Source organism: Neophocaena asiaeorientalis, unplaced genomic scaffold, assembly GCF_003031525.2.
Source record: "Neophocaena asiaeorientalis asiaeorientalis breed wild unplaced genomic scaffold, Neophocaena_asiaeorientalis_V1.1 scaffold91, whole genome shotgun sequence".
Taxonomy (NCBI): domain Eukaryota; kingdom Metazoa; phylum Chordata; class Mammalia; order Artiodactyla; family Phocoenidae; genus Neophocaena; species Neophocaena asiaeorientalis.
In genome coordinates this window covers 10,922,741-10,940,699 of record NW_020173198.1, presented here as the reverse complement: position 1 = coordinate 10,940,699, position 17,959 = coordinate 10,922,741, and the positions used below count along the sequence as shown (strand labels likewise).

Below are 17,959 nucleotides of genomic sequence, written 5' to 3'. Positions count from 1 at the left end.
GAGTCTTGGGTGTCCATCCCCAGTCCGTGAACATGTGCCCGTGAGACCTCCAGTAAAGGATCTGCCTGGACTGCGCCTGGCCCTGTGGTGGCCGGTGTGGCCCTCGTGCACTGAAGATGCAGTTAGCAGCTGGCCCTCGCTCAAGCCCCACGCAACCCCAGTGAGACATCGGGGTGAGAGCTCGTTTCCCTCGCACGCGTGTGTGGAAACCCCACCTTGGGGGGCACATTGCTGGGCTGCGGCCACCGTGACCCTGTGCTTTGCTAATTCTGACTTGTGAACCAGACCAGCTGGATGGAAGCCGTTCTCCAGGATGGTACCCAGACAGTGGAGCTGGCATATCTGCTCAGCGTGGTGTCTGAGCCAGACGAGGGAGTACGGCACAGCCATGGCCTCATCATTATTAGGGGCCTGTCACACAGGTAAGAGCCATCCAAGCCACATGCAGCCTCTAAACCCTCAGCACGCGGCGACAGGCCACATCAGTGCCACGTAGTGCGCCAAAGCGGGAGGGAGGAAGGAAGGAAGGAAGGAAAATGGGTAAAGAGATGAGGTCTTCTTGTGTCGATGTTGGTTTTGATGAAAGACAGTTTTGAACTAAGATATCTAGGCCTTCAGATTTTGTAGGAATCCCGGGAATTTGCGAGGGCCACAAAAGGGGGGCGGGGGGGGGCAGGTTGGCAGAAAGGAAATGGAAACCAAGAGCCACAGACACGAGCCGCGAAGCTGCAGGCATGATACCTGGTGAGTCATTGCGGAGTTTCCTGGGGGAGGGGGCCTCTGAAACAGAGAGAGAGAGTCCCCGGTGGTTACCATCCTCCCATTCAAGTGCAATTTTAATCATCAATGCATTTGCTTCAATTAAATAATTAAAGGCACCTTTAAGTTACCCTTACGGTGGAGCACCTGAAGCCATGAGATCTCAGAGAGCCTGGCACACAAAAGGACGAGCCTTTTTTTCCCCCAATTAAAAAGCAAATTTCTGTCCTTCAGAGCTTCTCTGAAGAACTCAGGTGGCTTCCTCCCATTCTGCATATCTGTTCAGGAACGTAAAGGAATCTGAGTAAGCTAGTCCAAAATTTACTTGTGGGAACAGAACCTGAACAGACCTGGGCAAGGAGCCCGCAGCAGCCTCTCGTTTTAGTATCATTACTCCGTCTTCATTGCCTTTTATGCCCATAGCAAAACAGTAGAGGTGGGCACCCTGGGCGGCTCCTGTGGAGATGCCTGGTGGTGTCAGGAGTGATAGGTGCGTTGTTTGGGCTCTAAGCAGGGCTTGTGTTGAGATTTACCTGCCTGGTAGAACTGTGTGAAACTTGCTCTATAATTTCTTGCTCGCTGAGGAGCTGGCTAGGTTTGCCCACCTCACTCAAGGCTCTAGTGCTTGATTTTGTGCTTTTGTACATCTAGAGGACTCAGAGAAGGTGGAAAAGGTAGGACCCGTCTTCCACTTGTATGTTGTGTGCGTGTTCATATTAACTGTAAAAAATGGTTAGTCTGATGCCAGCCTGTACAGCCCAAGAAGGGTCGTTGTCTGGGGCAGAACCCAAAGAGAATGGTCGGCATGTGCTGCAAGAGTCATCGGTCCCAAGAAAGGGAGCAGTGACAACAAAAGGGTGAGAGAGCTGGGGTGGCTGACTGCTCTCCCACTGCTCAGCCCGCCTCCGAGGAAGGGCAGCATCCAGTCAGCAGCCGAGCAAGTGCTGGGGGGGTCCAGCAGTGGGGACGCACCACCCCTCACCTTGCACGGGCAGGGGGCTCCTTCCCCAATCCCTGTACTCCGAGCCAGTTGCTCTCTTTCCCCTCCTGAAAGGGGTTTGGGCTTTCCCCTTGTCTCGTGCAGTGGTTCTCAGAGTCTGGAGTCGAGATGCCAGGTGATTGCAGAGGGTTCCTAGGTATGCCCTTGGACTGCTGGATTGCACAGTGAGAAAGGTATTCCCTTGTCCACTCTTAAATACATCTGATTATGTCAGAAAATCTGTTTGGTGCTGATGCCTTTGCCATTCCCTTTCTAACTGAGAAGTCTGCCTTCAGGTCATAGTCATCAATTTGTGGCCACAATAGCTAGAATTCACTATTGTTTAGTTTTCACTGTTTCAACTTCATTGTGACCTGTTGATGCAAGGCATGCTGGTTTAACAGTACAGGGGTGGTAGGTTTCATTTGTAAATAGACATATGTATGATTAAATAGTTTATTTCAAAGAAAACATCAAGTCAACAGAAGTACAGGTGGTAAGGCAAAATGGCAAAGGTGGTACAAGAATGCCTGAGGTTGGAGAAACATCACCTCTGACTCAACAATTGAAGGTTTATTCTGTGCCCAGCACTATCCCAGACACTGGGAACAAATAAGCAGACAAAGCCTCTGTGTTCATGGGCTCACAGGCCAAGAGTGAGGACAGACTGTGTACGAGATAAGTAAAAGAAATAGCAAGTTCCATGATGACAAGTGGGTAAGAGAGAGGAGAACGGTAAAGAGTAAGGTAGGAAATTCTAGTAACATGGGTGAGTGAACACCTGCAGGAAGGGAAGGAGGGGCCAGCTAGTGCAGCAAGCTGGGGGAGGGGCATTCCAGGCAGAGAGAGCAGCCAGTGCAAGGGCCTTGAGGCAGTGTAGGAAGAGGTGGAGGTGGAGGGGTAATTTAGGAGGCAGAGTACAGAGATCACGTAGGGCCTAGTGGAACTAACCATTGGGAAGATGTTACTTTGGCTGTGAGTGAGGTGGAGCCCCCATAGAGGGCTCCAAGCAAAGGAGGGACGTGATCCAGCTCCATTTCTGTGTTGAGAACAGACTATAAGGGGCCAGTATGGATGCAGAGAGGCCCACAAGGAGGCTGAGAAAGTTGTCTAGGTGGGAGGAGAGGGTAGCTTGGACCAGGGTGGCAAGCAGTGGTTCGATTCTGGATGTAGAGTATTTTTTAAGGGAGAGTTGACCAGATTTCCCAACAGAGTGGATGCAGGGTGTAAAGGAGAGAGAAGAATAAAGAATGAGCACAAGGTTTGTGGCCTGGATTAATGGCAACTTTCAGCTGTGGAGGATTGTGAGAAGAGCTGGTTTTGGGGTGAAGGGGTTCAGTCAGGGCCCAGGTTGGGGTATGTTTAGGTGTGAACTGCCTGTTAGGCATTGAATGGGAATGTCAAGGAGGTCTGGAATCCCAGGAAGTCTGGGCTGGAGACAAACTAGGAAGTCACTAGCTACAGATGGAACTTTGAAGCCACCAGGCTGGTTCAGATCACCTAAGGAATGAGCAGCAGTAGGGGTGGAGAGAGGACCAGGATGGCGCCCTGGGGCAGGAAGACGGGGTAGGGGTGGGGGATGGGGAGAGGACCAGGATGGCGCCCTGGGCAGACCAACAGCAACTGGGCTTTGAGATGAGGTACCAGCAGAAGAGGTGAAACATGGCCAGAAAGGTAGGAAGGATACCAGGTGAGGGTGGTATCTGGGAGGCCCAGTAAAGAGGAGTGATGGGCTATAGCATATGCTGCTGAGTCAGGTGAGGACTGAGGACTGACCACTGAGTTAGAGTTTTGTGGTAACAGCAGGGAAGGGGGATTAGATTTGTTCACCTAATGGAATGACTCAGTGAGAGAGAACATCACAAGGGAGAAGGGTAGGACTTTCAGGAACAACGTCCTCAGTTAAACAAGAGGGGGGTGGGTCTGATGGTGGGGTGGACCTCATTTGGTGCTGGACAGTTGAGCACAGAAATGGGAAAAAACAGGAAATGAGCATAGATGTAGGGAGGTGTGTCGATAGGGAAGTGGGGGCTTGTCTATACTTCATGATAGTTTCCATTTTTCCATTAAACAGGAAGTAAAGTCATCAGCTGAGTGAGGATGACAGGGATAGTAAGTTTAGGGAGAGTGAAAAGCAGATGCCTAAGTGGGGAGGGCTGAGAGGATGGGGGAGGGTGAGAGGAGGCGGGGACTGAGAGGAAGGGGAGGCCAAAGTCCAGGCAGCACTAAGTGAGGTCGACTTGGTTCCGCCATTTAGAGTTTCCAGCGGAAGTGGCAGCACACCTGTTTGCTTTTCCACACTGCTTTGAGCTGCAGAAGGTTGGCAGTTGGGTTTAATTTGGCTTGTGTTTTAACCAAGTCAGTCAGCACAACACAGCAGGAGGGGAGACCAGAGTGTGGAGGATGTGGGAGAGGCCGACCATAACCATGGAGTCGGTGGGGCTGCGAGAGGATAAGCTGATGGGTTGGAGACCCCGGCGGAGACAGAGGGAGTAAGCTAAAGAAACGTGGTGGCAGGCAGATGATGGGTGCTTGATGGTCACATTAGGGCTGAGAGTTACTGGGAATGCCCGGGGAGTGGCAGGGTCCTGGAGGAGAGAAGGTCGTGGACTTGAGAGGCTGGATCACCCACCTGCTGTGGGGTGTGAGTGAGTGTGATAGGAAGCACGGAGCTCAAACCTTCAGGGAACCAGGTGGACCAGGGGATGGGAGGGAGCCCTGAGGAGTGGGGGAGCACCCACCCCCTTCAGGCTCGGAGGTTCAGGGGTGTGGGAGAGAAAACAACCGCAGTCCACTTACGGCGGAGGGTCTCGACTGTGGGTGCTGGCCCCCCGGGGGACGCTGGGGGAAGTGCCACTGCATCTAGTGGCTGGAGGCTAAGGATGCTGCTTAACATCCTACAGTGCACAGGGCAGCCCGTGATAAAGAATTATTCAGCCCTGAATGGCAGTAGTGCAGAGAAACGCCGAGTCAGGGAAAGTTGGGGAAGAGAAAGTCCAGAAAAGAGGTTAAGGGAGAAGGGATTCTGCAGATGTTGATGACACAGTGAAGAAAGGTCTCAGGAGATGGAGGTACTGCCGCCTCCTCCTCCTCACCTGGAGGATGGGATGGGAGCGGTTGTTAGCACAGAAGGGGTGCTGCTCAGAGGGAGGGCCCCTGTGATCTGGGCCCCGCCCACATCCAGCACACGCTGGTGCTGCATACGTGATGCTGAGCCGGAAAGCCGCGAGGGCTTTGGGGAAAGGGGCTCTGAGCCCCTGTGGAGGTTTCAGGCCGACCCGTGCACCCAGCCCATGAGATGAGGCCCCCGGGGGCTGGTCCCTCACCTGAGCTTGCTCTTGAGCGCTGTCACCTCGCGGCCCATGGCCTCGTTGCTCTCTGTGGCCTCATCCAGCTCCCGCTGCAGCTTCCTGCGGTTGGCGTTGATGCGCTGGGACTCTTCCTCTGCCTCCTCCAACTGCCTCTTGAGTTGCTTGACCCTCGTGTTTCCTTTCTCAGCCTGCCAAGGAGAGGCCCGAGGGTCAGGGGGGTCTGTGGCGGAGCTTGCAGGGCTGGGAGGGGGCGGGGCAGGGTTACCTGCTCCTTGTACTGCTCTGCCATTTTGCGCTCGTCTTCCACCTGCAGCAGGGCCTCCTTCAGCTTCTTGTCCTTCTGCTTCAGCGACTTGGCGGCCGCCTGTTTCTCTCTGCACACACAGGGGGAGTGGGGATGTTTCGGATGGGGAGGGCCTCCCTAGCAGTCGGTGTGTAAACCAGACCAGCATGGCCCACGGTGGGCACTTTTCCTGAGCCCAAATCAGGGTTCATCCTGAGAATAATGTTCGTCCATGAAAAGGAATGAAGTGCTGACATCGGCTACAGCATGGGGGAGCCTTGAAAACATGCTCCGTGAAAGAAGCCAGTCACAAAAGGCCTCGTGATGTATGATCCCACTTGACGAAATGTCCAGAGTAGACAACAGAGACAGAAATTAAATCAGTGGTTGGCTGGGGATGGGAAATAGAGGGTGATGGTTAAGGATACAGGGCTGCTTATCGGTGATGACAGCGTTCTGCAGTTGACTTTGGTGAGCGTGTGCCTATGAATTGTACACTGAAAGCCACTGAACTGTACACTTTAAATGTGTGAACTGTGTGGTATGTGAGTTATCCGTAAAGCCACCACCGAAAGCAAAACCAGTGCAAGGATCCCGACCCTATCTGATGGTCATGAATGTGCCGTGACCTTACAGCTCAGGGACCGTACTTAAGTGAGAAGCCTTCCCATGTGTCTGTGGGCTGATGATTTGGATGTTTTGTGTACCCATTAATGTGACGTCCTGCAGACACAACGTTAGGCAAAGTGACATGAGCTCCTGGGAAGTCTGGCTGACATCACTGAAGAGTCATGCTGCTTAGAGCAGCTAATGTCTCAGAGGCTTACTCCAGGTCAGGCTAGGGCACAGCACCTTCCTATGTCCTCACTCAGTTCTCCCAACACAGCTGCAGCGCAGGTACCACTGAGCTGATTTCTCAGCCAGAAATGAAGCCCAGAGAGGCTGACTGACCCCCGACATCCCCGCCACTCACTGGCAAGCCGGCTGTCGTTCGGGCACTGGTCCCACCGTACCTGGCCTCCTGCTCGACCTGCTCTTCTAGTTGTGCGATCTTGGCCTCCAGAGCCGCAATGGTGGACTTGAACTTGGACTTGACTGCCCCCTCCATCTCCTGCAGCTTGCTCCGCAGCTCCTTGTTCTGGCGCTCAAGCTGCTGCCGTGCACTTTCATTCTTCTGGGCCGTGCTGCGCTCCGTGGCCAGCTCATTGTTGAGCTGCTCGGCCTGGGGAGGAGGGTGAAGGTCACCAGGTGGAGGGCTTGGGAAGTGCCAGACGGTGCACTGAGATGAACGGCTCCCCCCGCCCCACAGCCCCCAGCCTTCGTTGGCCTCTGCGCAGGTCCCTGGAGCTGGAGCACCCAGAAGCCCTCCTCCTTCCCCTCCAGCAGCCAGCTCTTTCTTGGCCATCCTTGAAGACCCAGCTCAAGAGGCAGCTCTTCCAGGAAAAGCATCCCGGTGCCACCCAGGCGCCCAGGTCATACGATGGGTCCCCAGCGCCCATCATGGAGCTGGCGCTCAGTGACGTCACTGAGTGCTCACTGTTGTAAGGTGGGGGCTGAGGAAAGAGCAGGAAGGAGACCGCCAAGGCCCTTATGGGTGAGCATCGTCTACTGGAGGGAGCCACCAAAGGAGGTGCTGCAGGCAGGGTGCTGGTGTGACCGGAAGGGGAGGGAGTGGACACTCGGAGCAGACGTGCTGGGTCCCTACTCTCCCGTCTTCGCGTTCTCGTCCACCCCCACCGGGGCCTGGCACACAGGAGCCTGCCCTGAAGCCGTGTGAGGCTTGGGACGGGGCGGATCTGAGGCATGTGCTGCCCTGCTCCTGGCCGCCCCGGCCCCACCTGCTGTGTGGCCTTCCGGACTCGGTCACTCATGGCCTCCATGTTGCCTTGCTCTTCCTCCAGCTCCTCCTCCAGCTGCGCGATGCGGGCCTCCAGGCGGCGCTTCTCGTCCTGCAACGTGTTCCTAAGGGAAAGGCAGCCGCTCTGGGGCCTCCAGCCTCCACTCAGAGGCTTAGAGAGCTTCCTCTCTTGGAGAAGCGATGCCTCAGGGTTGCCGCCTTTTATAACTGAGGCTCAGAGAGGCTTAGAGGCTTGTCCAAAGGTACATAGCAGGAAGTGGGGAGCCAATTGGTGTCAGCAAAGCCAGGCCGGGGATGAGGATCAACTCCCTCCTCCCCGACGTCCCCAGATTCCCCGTCCCCACCATGCCGAATGAGTGAAACTGGCTACACCCTCAAATAGGGTGTGAGAACCCCATGACCCCTGTCATAAGCTCAGCTGAACGTTCTATCATTTTCAGCATTAAATGGGGTCCAGGAGACTCTCCTCTGACTGCCTCTCCCTCATCATCTGAGTCTAGGGACTCCCTTCTCCCCATGAGGCTCATACCTTCCAGACACGCTGCTGGCCAGTTCCTCAGCCAACTCCTCCTTCTCCAGGTCTGCCTGCTTGCGAGCCCTCTCGGCCGCGGCTAGATCCTGGACGGTGGCAGGTGGGGAGCAAGGAAACCTGCTGTCTGCCCGGAAAGGGCTGAGCCCACCCGAGAATCCACCCTGTTCCTGTCACCTGGCCCCCAGCCGTCTCTAAAATGGCTCGGCCTCCTCTGAGCTCAGGGGGAGGCCTGCAGATCCATCAGGGAGGAAACCCTGTGTCTTTCCCCACCCTCGCTATGGGGCCCACCCGTGTGGAATGCTGGACGAGGGTGCACAAGCTGGGGGTGCCCGGGGCTGCTATCACGGCATCTCTATCAGGGCTCTCGCAGCAAGAAGAAGCCTTTACCTCCTGTAGCTGCATGAGGTCTGCCTCCAAGCTCTTGGCCTTCTTCTCATTCTCTTTGGCCGTGGCAAAGATCTCATCCCGGGAGGTGCGGGCGTCTTCCAGCTCTCTCTGGAAGTCCTTCATCTGAGCCTGTGTGGTCAACAGGCGGGACCAGCTAAGAGGTCCTTACTCACCGAGTCCTGCTGCCCAAATTACCTTTCTGTGCCGACCCTAGGATTTCCCACGATTGACCGTAGAGGCCTCAGCCTCACGTGGCCAGGTGGCTGCCTGGGGCACGGTTCTGGATGGGCTCCGCAGACCTAAGAAGTGGTGCTGAGATCTGGGGGCCGCAGCCAAATGCCTGATGTTGCCCCCCCAAATGTTGCCCCCCCCGATGTTTCCCCAGGGCAGGAAACAGCCCCCAAAGCTAAAGGATGATGGAAAAGCACCAGGTGACCAGGCACTGGTGACAGAGGGAGGCCTGTGTCCTCCCACTGCTGCTGACCTGGCTTCCCCCGTGCGCCCGGCCCTCGGGGCATCACCCACCTGCAGTTTTCGCAGCTGCTTGATGGCTTCCTCTCTCCCCTTGATGGCCGAGTCGGCCTGCAGCTCCAGGTCCTTCAAGTCCCCTTCCAGCTTCTTCTTGGCGGCCACCGCCAGGGCACGTTGCTTTCTCTCGTCTTCCAGTTCCGTCTCGTACTCGTGAAGCTGAGCAAGGAGAGAGACGTGCGCTGCCGGGCAAGGCCGCCCCTAGGATCCCTTCCCAGCGCCCAGGTTTGCACAACCACCTGCAAGGTGGGTTTCTCATCCCCAGGTCAAAGGTGAGAGATCAGAGTCTCCATGAAGCCAGGAAGTGGAGGTGGGAGGAAGGAAGCAGGCCGCCCCACCTCCCCGTCCCCCCTTTCCTTCCTCCTCACAGATTACCTGCCTCTGGAGCTGCCTCCTCTTTTCTTCATTCTGCTCATCCCGGGCCTGGAGATCCCGCTCGAACTGGCCCTTCAGGGCCTGCATGTTGACCTCCAGCCTCAGCTTGGCATCTTCTGTCGCCTGCAGCTCATCCTCGAGCTCTTCCAGCTGGGTCTTCATCTCCTCCATCTGGGTTTCCAGGGCTCGCTTGGACTTCTCCAGCTCATGGACCTTTTACGTAAGGGTTGACGTCATGAAGATGGTCGGGCAGCCCCCAGGGACAGCTCATCAAGGTCAGGGAGAAGGCTTTTGCCACCCTCAAGATGCCTGACCAGGAGTCCAGACCAGAGCCATCCTCTCGGAACCCTTGACTCAGAACCCACCCCCAAATGCAGTTCTCAACCAGGCCCCTTCTTTGCATCAGCCCGAGGGACTCCTTCCAATTCCTGAGTATTGCTTAGCATGAAGGAGGCACGGAGCCCCCTCCTTCCCCCGTGGACTGATAAATAGCACAGAGAGTGGGTGGGTGAAACGTAGACAAGCAAAGATGATGAAGAGCCACTTACGTTCTTGCCCACGTCGTCCTTGGAGCTAACCAGATCCTCCATCTCAGCTTTGAGCATTTTGTTGGTCCTCTCAAGCTCCTCTTTGGCTTCTAAGGCCTCCTCAAGGGCCCGTGCCAGCGACAGGGCCTTGGTTTCCTTTTCCCTGGCTTCTGCCTCGGCTCTGTCCCTTTCATCCGCATATTTGGAAGAGATGTTTTTCTCCTCAGCCAACAACTGCAACACAGCAGAAGACCCAGAGGTGAGCTCTAGGCATGCCCGAGGGTCGGCTGCATTGAACTGCAAATATGGGGAAGAAGCCTTGTGTCCGGCTGAACTTGTCCTGGTGCTGGTGGAAGGAAGTCAGGTGTCTAAGCAAACAGTTTATAATAAGACTGCTCCCCGACTTCGAGGTCAACCTTCTGCAGAGCCAGCATCCACTGAATCTCTGTGCTTGGAAGTCACTGACGCTGCCCATGTTGGTTAGAACGTGCTGCGACCGAGGTCAGGGTGACATTTAATCCTCCCAGAGTCCAGTTATTCTTTTGTTTCATGGCCACAGTCGCTCGCTCACAAGAGTAGCCTATGAGCCACGGTAGGGCAATGGTGAGTGGTGGATGGATCTGCACATAGTTCCCCCTCTGCCTGGAGAAGCAGTTCCAAGAACACACCATACTGACGTTAATCTCAGCTTTAGAAAGAGAGAGCAGTATACGCCGTAACATCCAAAACCCAGACTGCCAGAATTCCACAAAGACAGGCAAGTAACAGGGACTCCCAAACAGCAGTCAACACAAAAACTCTCCACTGTTTGCGACAGGAAAATAATAAAGCAGCCTCAGACCCTGGGCCAGGTAATGAAACCGCAGATTAGAAGCAATGAGGACAAGCTGTCAGCACAGGGAAGGGATGGCTGGTAGAAGAGGGAAGAATCCCAAAGTACAATCCCAAAACTGATTTTTGGAATAAATCCCAAGTCACTTGTAAACCAAATCATACTTACTAAATCTGAGTAACATATATTAAAAGTTGGTATTTAGGGGTTTGGGTCATACAGGTGTATGCATTTATCAGAACTCAGTGAGTGTATGCTTAAGATTTACACATTTCATTGTATGTATTCAAGGGAAGAAAAAATACTTTAAAAAATGAACCCTAGTTTTTATAGGCAATGCTGAGGTATCAAGGGGGGATGTACAGATGTCTGTAATTTGCTTTGAAATGCATCCAAAAGATACAAATGACAGATGCAATACACCCTTATAAATAGTGTGTGATAAAGTCTGCGTGGTGAAGCATTAATGATTGAAGCCAGGTGGTGGTGTACAGGTGTTCATGGTATAGTGCTTTCCGCTTTGCTGTGTGCTCAAGACTCTCTGTGATGAAATGTTAGGGAACAGTGGTATTTCAAGGGTAGATACTTTAAATTACTTGGAAATCTCAGCGGGCACTCAGTAAATACTCGCTTAGTAATAAAATCAGTAAACCTCGTTCCTTATCGGGGCTAGAACCCAAGGCATGACTGGGTTTCTAGATGGCCCTTTCTAGATGGTGGTGGGACCCGGAAAGTCACAGTCACTGAGGCTTTGCCACTCTCCTCCCTCTGACCAAGAAGCCCTAACTACTGTTTCACACAGAGCAGGCTAGGCTTCCATCGCATCCAGCAAAGCCTGGATGGGATGCTGACACACACGCAGCAGCCACACTGGATACTTTGCAGACCCGATTCCCCCCAGCCAGGGTCCATGAGCAGAGTGGAAGGCCCTCTAGCCCCTACCTGATCAAACTTCTTCTGCTTCTTTTCCAGGTTGGACACCAGTTGCCGCTGGTTGTCCAAATCAACGACCAGGTCGTCCAGCTCTTGCTGAAGCCTGTTCTTGGTCTTTTCCAGTTTGTCATAAGCAGCTGCCTTCTCTTCGTACTGCTGGGTGAGGCCTTCAATTTCCTTCTGGAACCTCTTCTTGCCCTCTTCCAGGGATTCCACGGTGCTGGCAAAGTCCTGCAGTTTCTTCTTCGAATCGGAGAGCTGAAATGGCAGTGTCCAGGGTGGGATGAGAGGAGGGTGGTGAGGGATTCCCATCCCTGCGCCCCTGAGAAGCAAAGACCACCGACTCATTGAAGGAACTCAACAGCAGCGGGAGCCGGCGAGCCAATCAAAATGATGCCACCATTCTACCACAATCACATCGGAGCCACTGATCTACCCTTAAGGGCTCAGGCCCAGAAAAGCAAGGACATGCAGGGGCACCTGGATGTTCAGAGTGGAGATGTGGCGCTCCAGGTTCTGCTTGGCCTCCATCTCCTCATCCAGCTGGTCCTGTAGGCTGTTCTTCTCATCCTCCAGCTGGCGCAGCTTGGTGGACACATTGAGCTTCTGCCGGGTTTCTTCTTGAAGCAGCTCCTATGGAAAGGACACATGGAAGTCTAGGGGCCCACCCCCAGGAAGGTCGTACCCCAGGTGCCTCTGGCTGATGTGGCACGATACCCACCTGGGTGTCCTGGAGCTGGGACCCAAGGGATGCCACGTCCTTGGCCAGTTTGATGGCCTTCCCCTCTGCTTCGTTGAGCAGCCCCGTGACACTCTCAACTTCATTCTGAGGGTGCCGAGAGACTGGTTAGTCGGAACCTCTAGAACAGGATCCTCATTAAGAGGAGCCCTTTGTACTCGGTGATAGGCCTTGGGGTATCCACTGCAAAATACCCATGAGCTAGGGGGCCTGGTCATGGTCACTCCATGGCCCCCCAGGGAAGTACATCACGTACAAGTTGCAATCTCTGGCTGTAGACTCTGGTTCTAGGACCCTGTTAGAGCCCTGTTAGACTGTAGTTAGACTGTGCTGACTGGGCCCCCCTGATCCCTCTAAATGGATCCTGGATCCTTGCCAAGGTTGGCAAAGATGAAGCAGCAGGTCTGAGGCTCCAGACACTGAACAATGTTCTGGGCTCACTCACTCCCTAAAGTGGGGGAAGAGACTGCAGGTGGCACTTCCACTTCCAAGGGTCCTGTCCCTACCACCCCTCTTCTTCACCCCTGCTCTTTGCCCTTTCACTGACCCTTGTGGCAAAACCAAAGACGCAGACACTAAAGGTAAAAGCCTTCTAACTTTTCTCTGCCTTTTACTCCAGGAGCTGGTATCTCTGAGCAAGTCCTTTCGGAGATACCTGCACACCATCTGTCCTCTTCCCATTTACAGTAAGGATATAAATGATCTTGACTCCACTCCTTCAGGACGTTGCTTGTATTAGGATAGCAAAACCCCTGTGCCCAACTGCATGTGGAAAAATTCATACTTAACGCTGCCCTACACCCTCATCCCAGGCTCTAGGTGCATTAAATCTTTATCAGAAGTGGGGCCATGGGCTTCCCTGGTGGCGCAGTGGTTGAGAGTCCGCCTGCCGATGCAGGGGACACGGGTTTGTGCCCCGGTCCGGGAAGATCCCACATGCCGCATAGCGGTTGGGCCCGTGAGCCATGGCCGCTGAGCCTGCGCGTCCAGAGCCTGTGCTCCGCAACGGGAGAGGCCACAACAGTGAGAGGCCCGCGTACCGCAAAAAAAAAAAAAAAAGTGGGGCCATATCCCACAAATGGCAGGTCAGGCCAAATGTCTATTCAAAGCTAATTAAGACCAAAGAAAACCAGACCATGTCATTCTTCAGCTTAAAACCCATCAGTGGTTTCCCATCACTCAGAGTAAAGACCAACATACATATAATGGGGCCTTGAAGGCCCTGTGTCCTCCGGCCACAACCTACCTCTCCAATCCTATTTTGTGCCACATTTCCCCTTCCATTCGGCATCTAGCTCTACTGGCCTTACGTGATCTCTTCTAATTTCCCACTTGCTGCCGGGCCTTTACACATTCTACTCCCTCTGCCTATAAGTAGATAGACTTCTTACCTGTCAGACTATACATCTTTCTTAGGGAAGCCTTTCCTGACCCCTCCTCCTGCAGCCCAGGCAACCATATTATTTACACTTATTGCATTATGTGCCTCTGCTTTCCAGCATCATTTTACATTCATTTATGTGGTTATTAACATCTTACCCTCCACTAGTCTGGAGTTCTCCTGGGGCAGGGACAGTGTCTGTCTGCTTCCTTGCTCTTGTATCTCAGGATTAAACATGGTGCCTGGCATACAGCAGGCACTCAATAAATACTCACTGAATGAGTGGAAGAGAGTTTCTAAAGATTAAATTGAATAGGGCGACCATCTCATCTCCCCAAGGAATGTAACTAGAGGAAACGGACTTGCTTTGCCACGAGAGAGGCTTTGTTAGCCGGAAGAGCCTCATTCCTCAAGGGTCGGTCCCAGCAAAGCCTGCCTCACCTGCAGTTTGTGGACCTTGTCATTGAGCTCGGCCCGGGCCCGTTCCCCATCGCTGCACTTGGACTGCAGCTCCTGCAGCTGCACCTCCAGCTTCTTCTTCTTGTACTCCACCTCCTGCTTGGCTTGGCTCAGGACACACAGCTCTCCAGCCAGGTCTGCGTTCTCTTTCTCCAGCGCCTGCTTGTTCTTGTCCAGGTTGGCCTTGGCCTGGCCAGAGAGGCAGAGGGGAGGGATGGTGTTACAGCCGTGGCTGGGTGAGCATTTAAGATAGGGACCTGTGCTGTTGGGGGATCTTTCTCTTTCCTTTCCCCTCCCTCAGTAAGTCCGGGGACCTGTGCCCCCCGGCCTCAGGGGAGGGACATGGCACAGTGAAGAACACACGATCACCAGTAAAACTTTTTGGATTCCATTTTCCTAAATCTCAGAGGTTGCAAACTGGCATCCCCTGGGCTGCATCAACCCTGCCATCCTGTCCTGTTTAATCCATGCAGTACCTTTTAACATTTTAATTAAGAAATACCACATAAAAATCTGGATTCCCAGCTTCTCTTTTTAAAAATCACATGTTCTATTTCATGGCTAGGTGGTGGTTACACTAATGAATACATTTGTCAAAATTATTGAACTATACATTTAAAATTGGTGAATTTTGCTGCATGTACCTCTGTAAGTCTGACTTTCAAAAAAACAAACTGAAGATCTGGAAACAGAGGCCTTGCCTTCCTCCAAGGTAACAGTCAGCTGGATCTACATAGCAGCCAGCCCTGTAAATAGGGCAATCACACTCCACTTGGCCCCAGTCCCCACCATTCCCTATTGTCCATCAGATTTATCATTGAACGTACACTGCCATTTCTGTGAAAGTTTAGAGAAAGTTATTTTATCTAACTAGCTCATGTAGGTGCATGAGTTTCTCCAAGAAAAAAAGTATTTTGGGAAAAAGCAGAAGAAGGGAGGGGCCTTCTCCCAGGGCTGTAGGGAGGAGGAAAGAAGCAAGAGAGAAGTGTGGGTCCCAAGAGCAGAGGAAGCAGCAATGGGCTCACCCTCAGCCCCTAGGAAGGTGCTGTGCAGTGTCCAGGCAGCCTCAGAAGCCATTCCTCTGCTCCAGGTGTGACTAAGAGCTGCTGGGACCTCAGACAGGGACAAAGTGCCTCTTAGGGTAACAGTGCAGATTGATGAGCAAGGACCCTGGGGGACCTCACGGGATCTGGGCTCCCCAAAAACCTTTTTCCCAGAATGGTGGCAACACTATACACATGTAAGGGGATTCAAGATAGGAATGATGTTACAAGTTTCTCCCAACAATCTGAAAAGTTGCTAGAGGTCAAATAGTCCTCTTTTTCAACGCCCCTGAGATGGTGGACAGGCATTCCAGCCTCTTCTTTCTTATACAGGTCAGGCGCGGATGCTGTCTGCTGGTGGTGTGAACAACTGAGTCTTTCCAAAGAGGCCAGGCTGTGAATCCAGGGTGTGGTTTCCAGCCCCTGCTCACCTCTGACAGCCACCTGGCTCGGCGCTGGTCAGTTACCTTTCCACGCCCCACTCTCCCAAACACAGAGTAAGAGGGACACATACACCTTACCACTGTCTGGAGGCCTTACTATTTCAGAAGGTGGGAAGAGCCCATTTGGGTTCAGATTCTATCACAATAAAAAATAACTTCTGAACATAAAAAAGGGAAGACAATTAAAAGGGGAAATACATGTTGTAGATAAAATTAGCAAAGGTCTTATTTATCCAACATGTAAAGAACGGACAGAATGCTGAAGACTCATATTCAGACCCCATGTGACAAGTGACAAGGGGACATGAGCAGGCGTCCTTTTCTCCATTTGGAGCATGAGGGGTGTTCAGTCTGGCACAGCACGTTTCAGCGTGGGGCCTGGAGATTTGCATTTTAGCAAAGGTCACGAGTGAAATTAAATGAGTCAGTGTCCGTAAAACTTTGGAACAGTGGCATATAAACAGTGCCGTATGAGGGATTGCTGGCGTTATTTAAATGTACGGGAAAATTCTGAGATTCTGATAGAACCGGTGGTGAACCAGCTCATAGAAGAACATTTACTTTGATTGGCGATAGAAACAAATGCAAACTCCAACAATTTTTAGGTAACGCAACAGCCATTTAATCTAGAAAGTGCCGGGGGGAAGTCGTAGCGCTGAGGATGGTATAATTCAGACTCTTAGGGAAGCAACCTGGCAGGATGTTGTAAGCTAAAAAAATTCCCTCCTGGGAATGAAATACAAGGAAATTCTCCAAAGGGAGAGAAAGTTCCCGATATGAAGCATTCAGAGTAGAGCTATTTAACTGTCTCAAGTCCCATATACCCCAAGTAGCCAACCATGGGAGAAAGAAAGATTAGATCTAGCCATTCTCAAACTACACCAGTGGACTCCCCTGGTGGTGCACTGGTTAAGAATCTGCCTGCCAATGCAGGGGACACGTGTTGGAGCCCTGGTCCAGGAAGATCCCACATGCCATGGAGCAACTAAACTCGTGCGCCACAGCTACTGAGCCTGTGCTCTAGAGCCCATGAGCCTAAAGCCCATGCTCTGCAACAAGAGAAGCCACCCTAACGAGAAGCCCACGCACCGCAACGAAGAGTAGCCCCCGGTTGCCGCAACTAGAGAAAGCCCGCACGCGGCAACGAAAACCCAACACAGCCAAAATAAATTAATTAATTAAAAAAAAATACACCAGGGAGAGCTGTCTTGCTACTCAAATCAAATAATGATAGTCTTCTTCTGATCTGCAGAGAAATGAAGATGGCTAGAAGGTTCTCAGTGTTGTTACCTTCCCAGAAGTTTTGCTAAACTTTGCTTATCCATAAGAGCAGTGTATAGTAGACCCTACCCTGGAGAGGCTAAGAAGTGGGTCCAGAGCCAGACTGCTTGGATGCTCGCTGACTAGCTGTGTGACCTCTAGGTGCTCTGGACCTCAGTTCCTTCATGTGTAAAATGAGCTTCATTGTACCTATCCCAGTGGGTGGTTGTAAAGATTAATCAGAATATACAGTAAGCACTTAATAAATGCTGGCTGCCATCACTCTCATTCGAATTGTTGTAGCTTGTTATTGGTCTCAGTATAGACACTGATATGTAGTTATTTGAAGCTGCTGACATACAGTTCTTGATATTTTGTTGTCACAAAAAGAGCATCGCAACTCACCCTCTTGAACTGCTCCAGCTGCTCAGTGAGCTCCTCCACGGCCTGTGTGTGCTTCTGCCTCATCTCCTGCACCTGGGCCTCGTGGGACCGAGTCTCCTCGTCCAGGGCCTTCTTCAGCATCGACACCTCCTGCTCCCTCTTGGCCCTGGACAGGAAGAATACAGTGGCTGGCGGTGGAGGAGACAGCGGTTCACCTCAGTACTATGCAGAAGAACAAGCGCTCTCCCGGGTGACCTTGGGGGAGTCACCTAACCTCTCTGGACCCGGAATTTCCTCGAAACGAGGAGCATGCTACCTGCCCAGAATCTCCCAGGGCTGGCGAACAAATACACAAAATACAGCACATGATATTGTTGGAAGAATGCAAAGTGAATTGCAAACTGTACCGTAAATATTAACATTAGCTCTTATTTACTGAGCATGCACAATATGCCCGGCCCTGACCTAAGTTCATCTCATACAATATTCAGAGTGACCCTAAGAGGCAAGAATATCATCATTTCTATTTTATAGATGAGGAAACTAAAGCTAAGAAAGTAAGCAGCTTGCCCAAGCTGTTGAAACCATTGTGTGACAGGGCGAGAATTTGAACCCAGTCTGACTCTGTGCCCATGCTCTGAGCCATTGCACTGGGCCAGTGGGAATGGAGAAGAACATTGTGCTGGCTTCTAGGCCCAGGTAAGTGATGTCGCACAAAACCCAAAATGTGGGAAATAAATCTCCATGTTAGCGCTTGATACGGGGTGCACTCAAAGCACATTTGTGTATTTGTTGAATGAATAAGCGATCTAGTTTCACTAAAGTCAGGCAGTAACTTTCATTATCTGGCAGGTGACCCGTTCTTATGGTGGGTTTTGTTTTTGTGTTTTTTGGTTGTTGTTGGCTGTTAGCCTGCAGTGACTCTTTAATCATAGACCAATCTAAT

General features: G+C 52.4%; 1 protein-coding gene across 6 annotated transcripts in view; it reads right to left on the bottom strand.

Annotated features, from left to right (window-relative positions):
• Positions 1-17,959, bottom strand: part of MYH11 (myosin heavy chain 11) — a 125,813-nt gene that overhangs the window by 3,082 nt on the left and 104,772 nt on the right. For 3 of the 6 annotated variants that reach the window (XM_024744265.1, XM_024744266.1, XM_024744267.1), the window contains 14 exons: positions 17,035-17,179; positions 13,866-14,072; positions 12,026-12,130; positions 11,785-11,937; positions 11,314-11,562; positions 9,561-9,773; positions 9,013-9,225; positions 8,635-8,796; positions 8,110-8,238; positions 7,720-7,808; positions 7,171-7,294; positions 6,346-6,554; positions 5,315-5,423; positions 5,065-5,237 (listed from right to left, as the gene is read on the bottom strand). In XM_024744265.1, the coding sequence (XP_024600033.1) occupies positions 5,065-5,237; positions 5,315-5,423; positions 6,346-6,554; positions 7,171-7,294; positions 7,720-7,808; positions 8,110-8,238; positions 8,635-8,796; positions 9,013-9,225; positions 9,561-9,773; positions 11,314-11,562; positions 11,785-11,937; positions 12,026-12,130; positions 13,866-14,072; positions 17,035-17,179 (2,280 nt within the window). Of the gene's footprint in view, positions 1-741; positions 781-5,060; positions 5,238-5,314; positions 5,424-6,345; positions 6,555-7,170; positions 7,295-7,719; positions 7,809-8,109; positions 8,239-8,634; positions 8,797-9,012; positions 9,226-9,560; positions 9,774-11,313; positions 11,563-11,784; positions 11,938-12,025; positions 12,131-13,865; positions 14,073-17,034; positions 17,180-17,959 lie in introns of those variants that run through there. The other 3 variants (XM_024744268.1, XM_024744269.1, XM_024744270.1) reach the window with 3 other exon arrangements.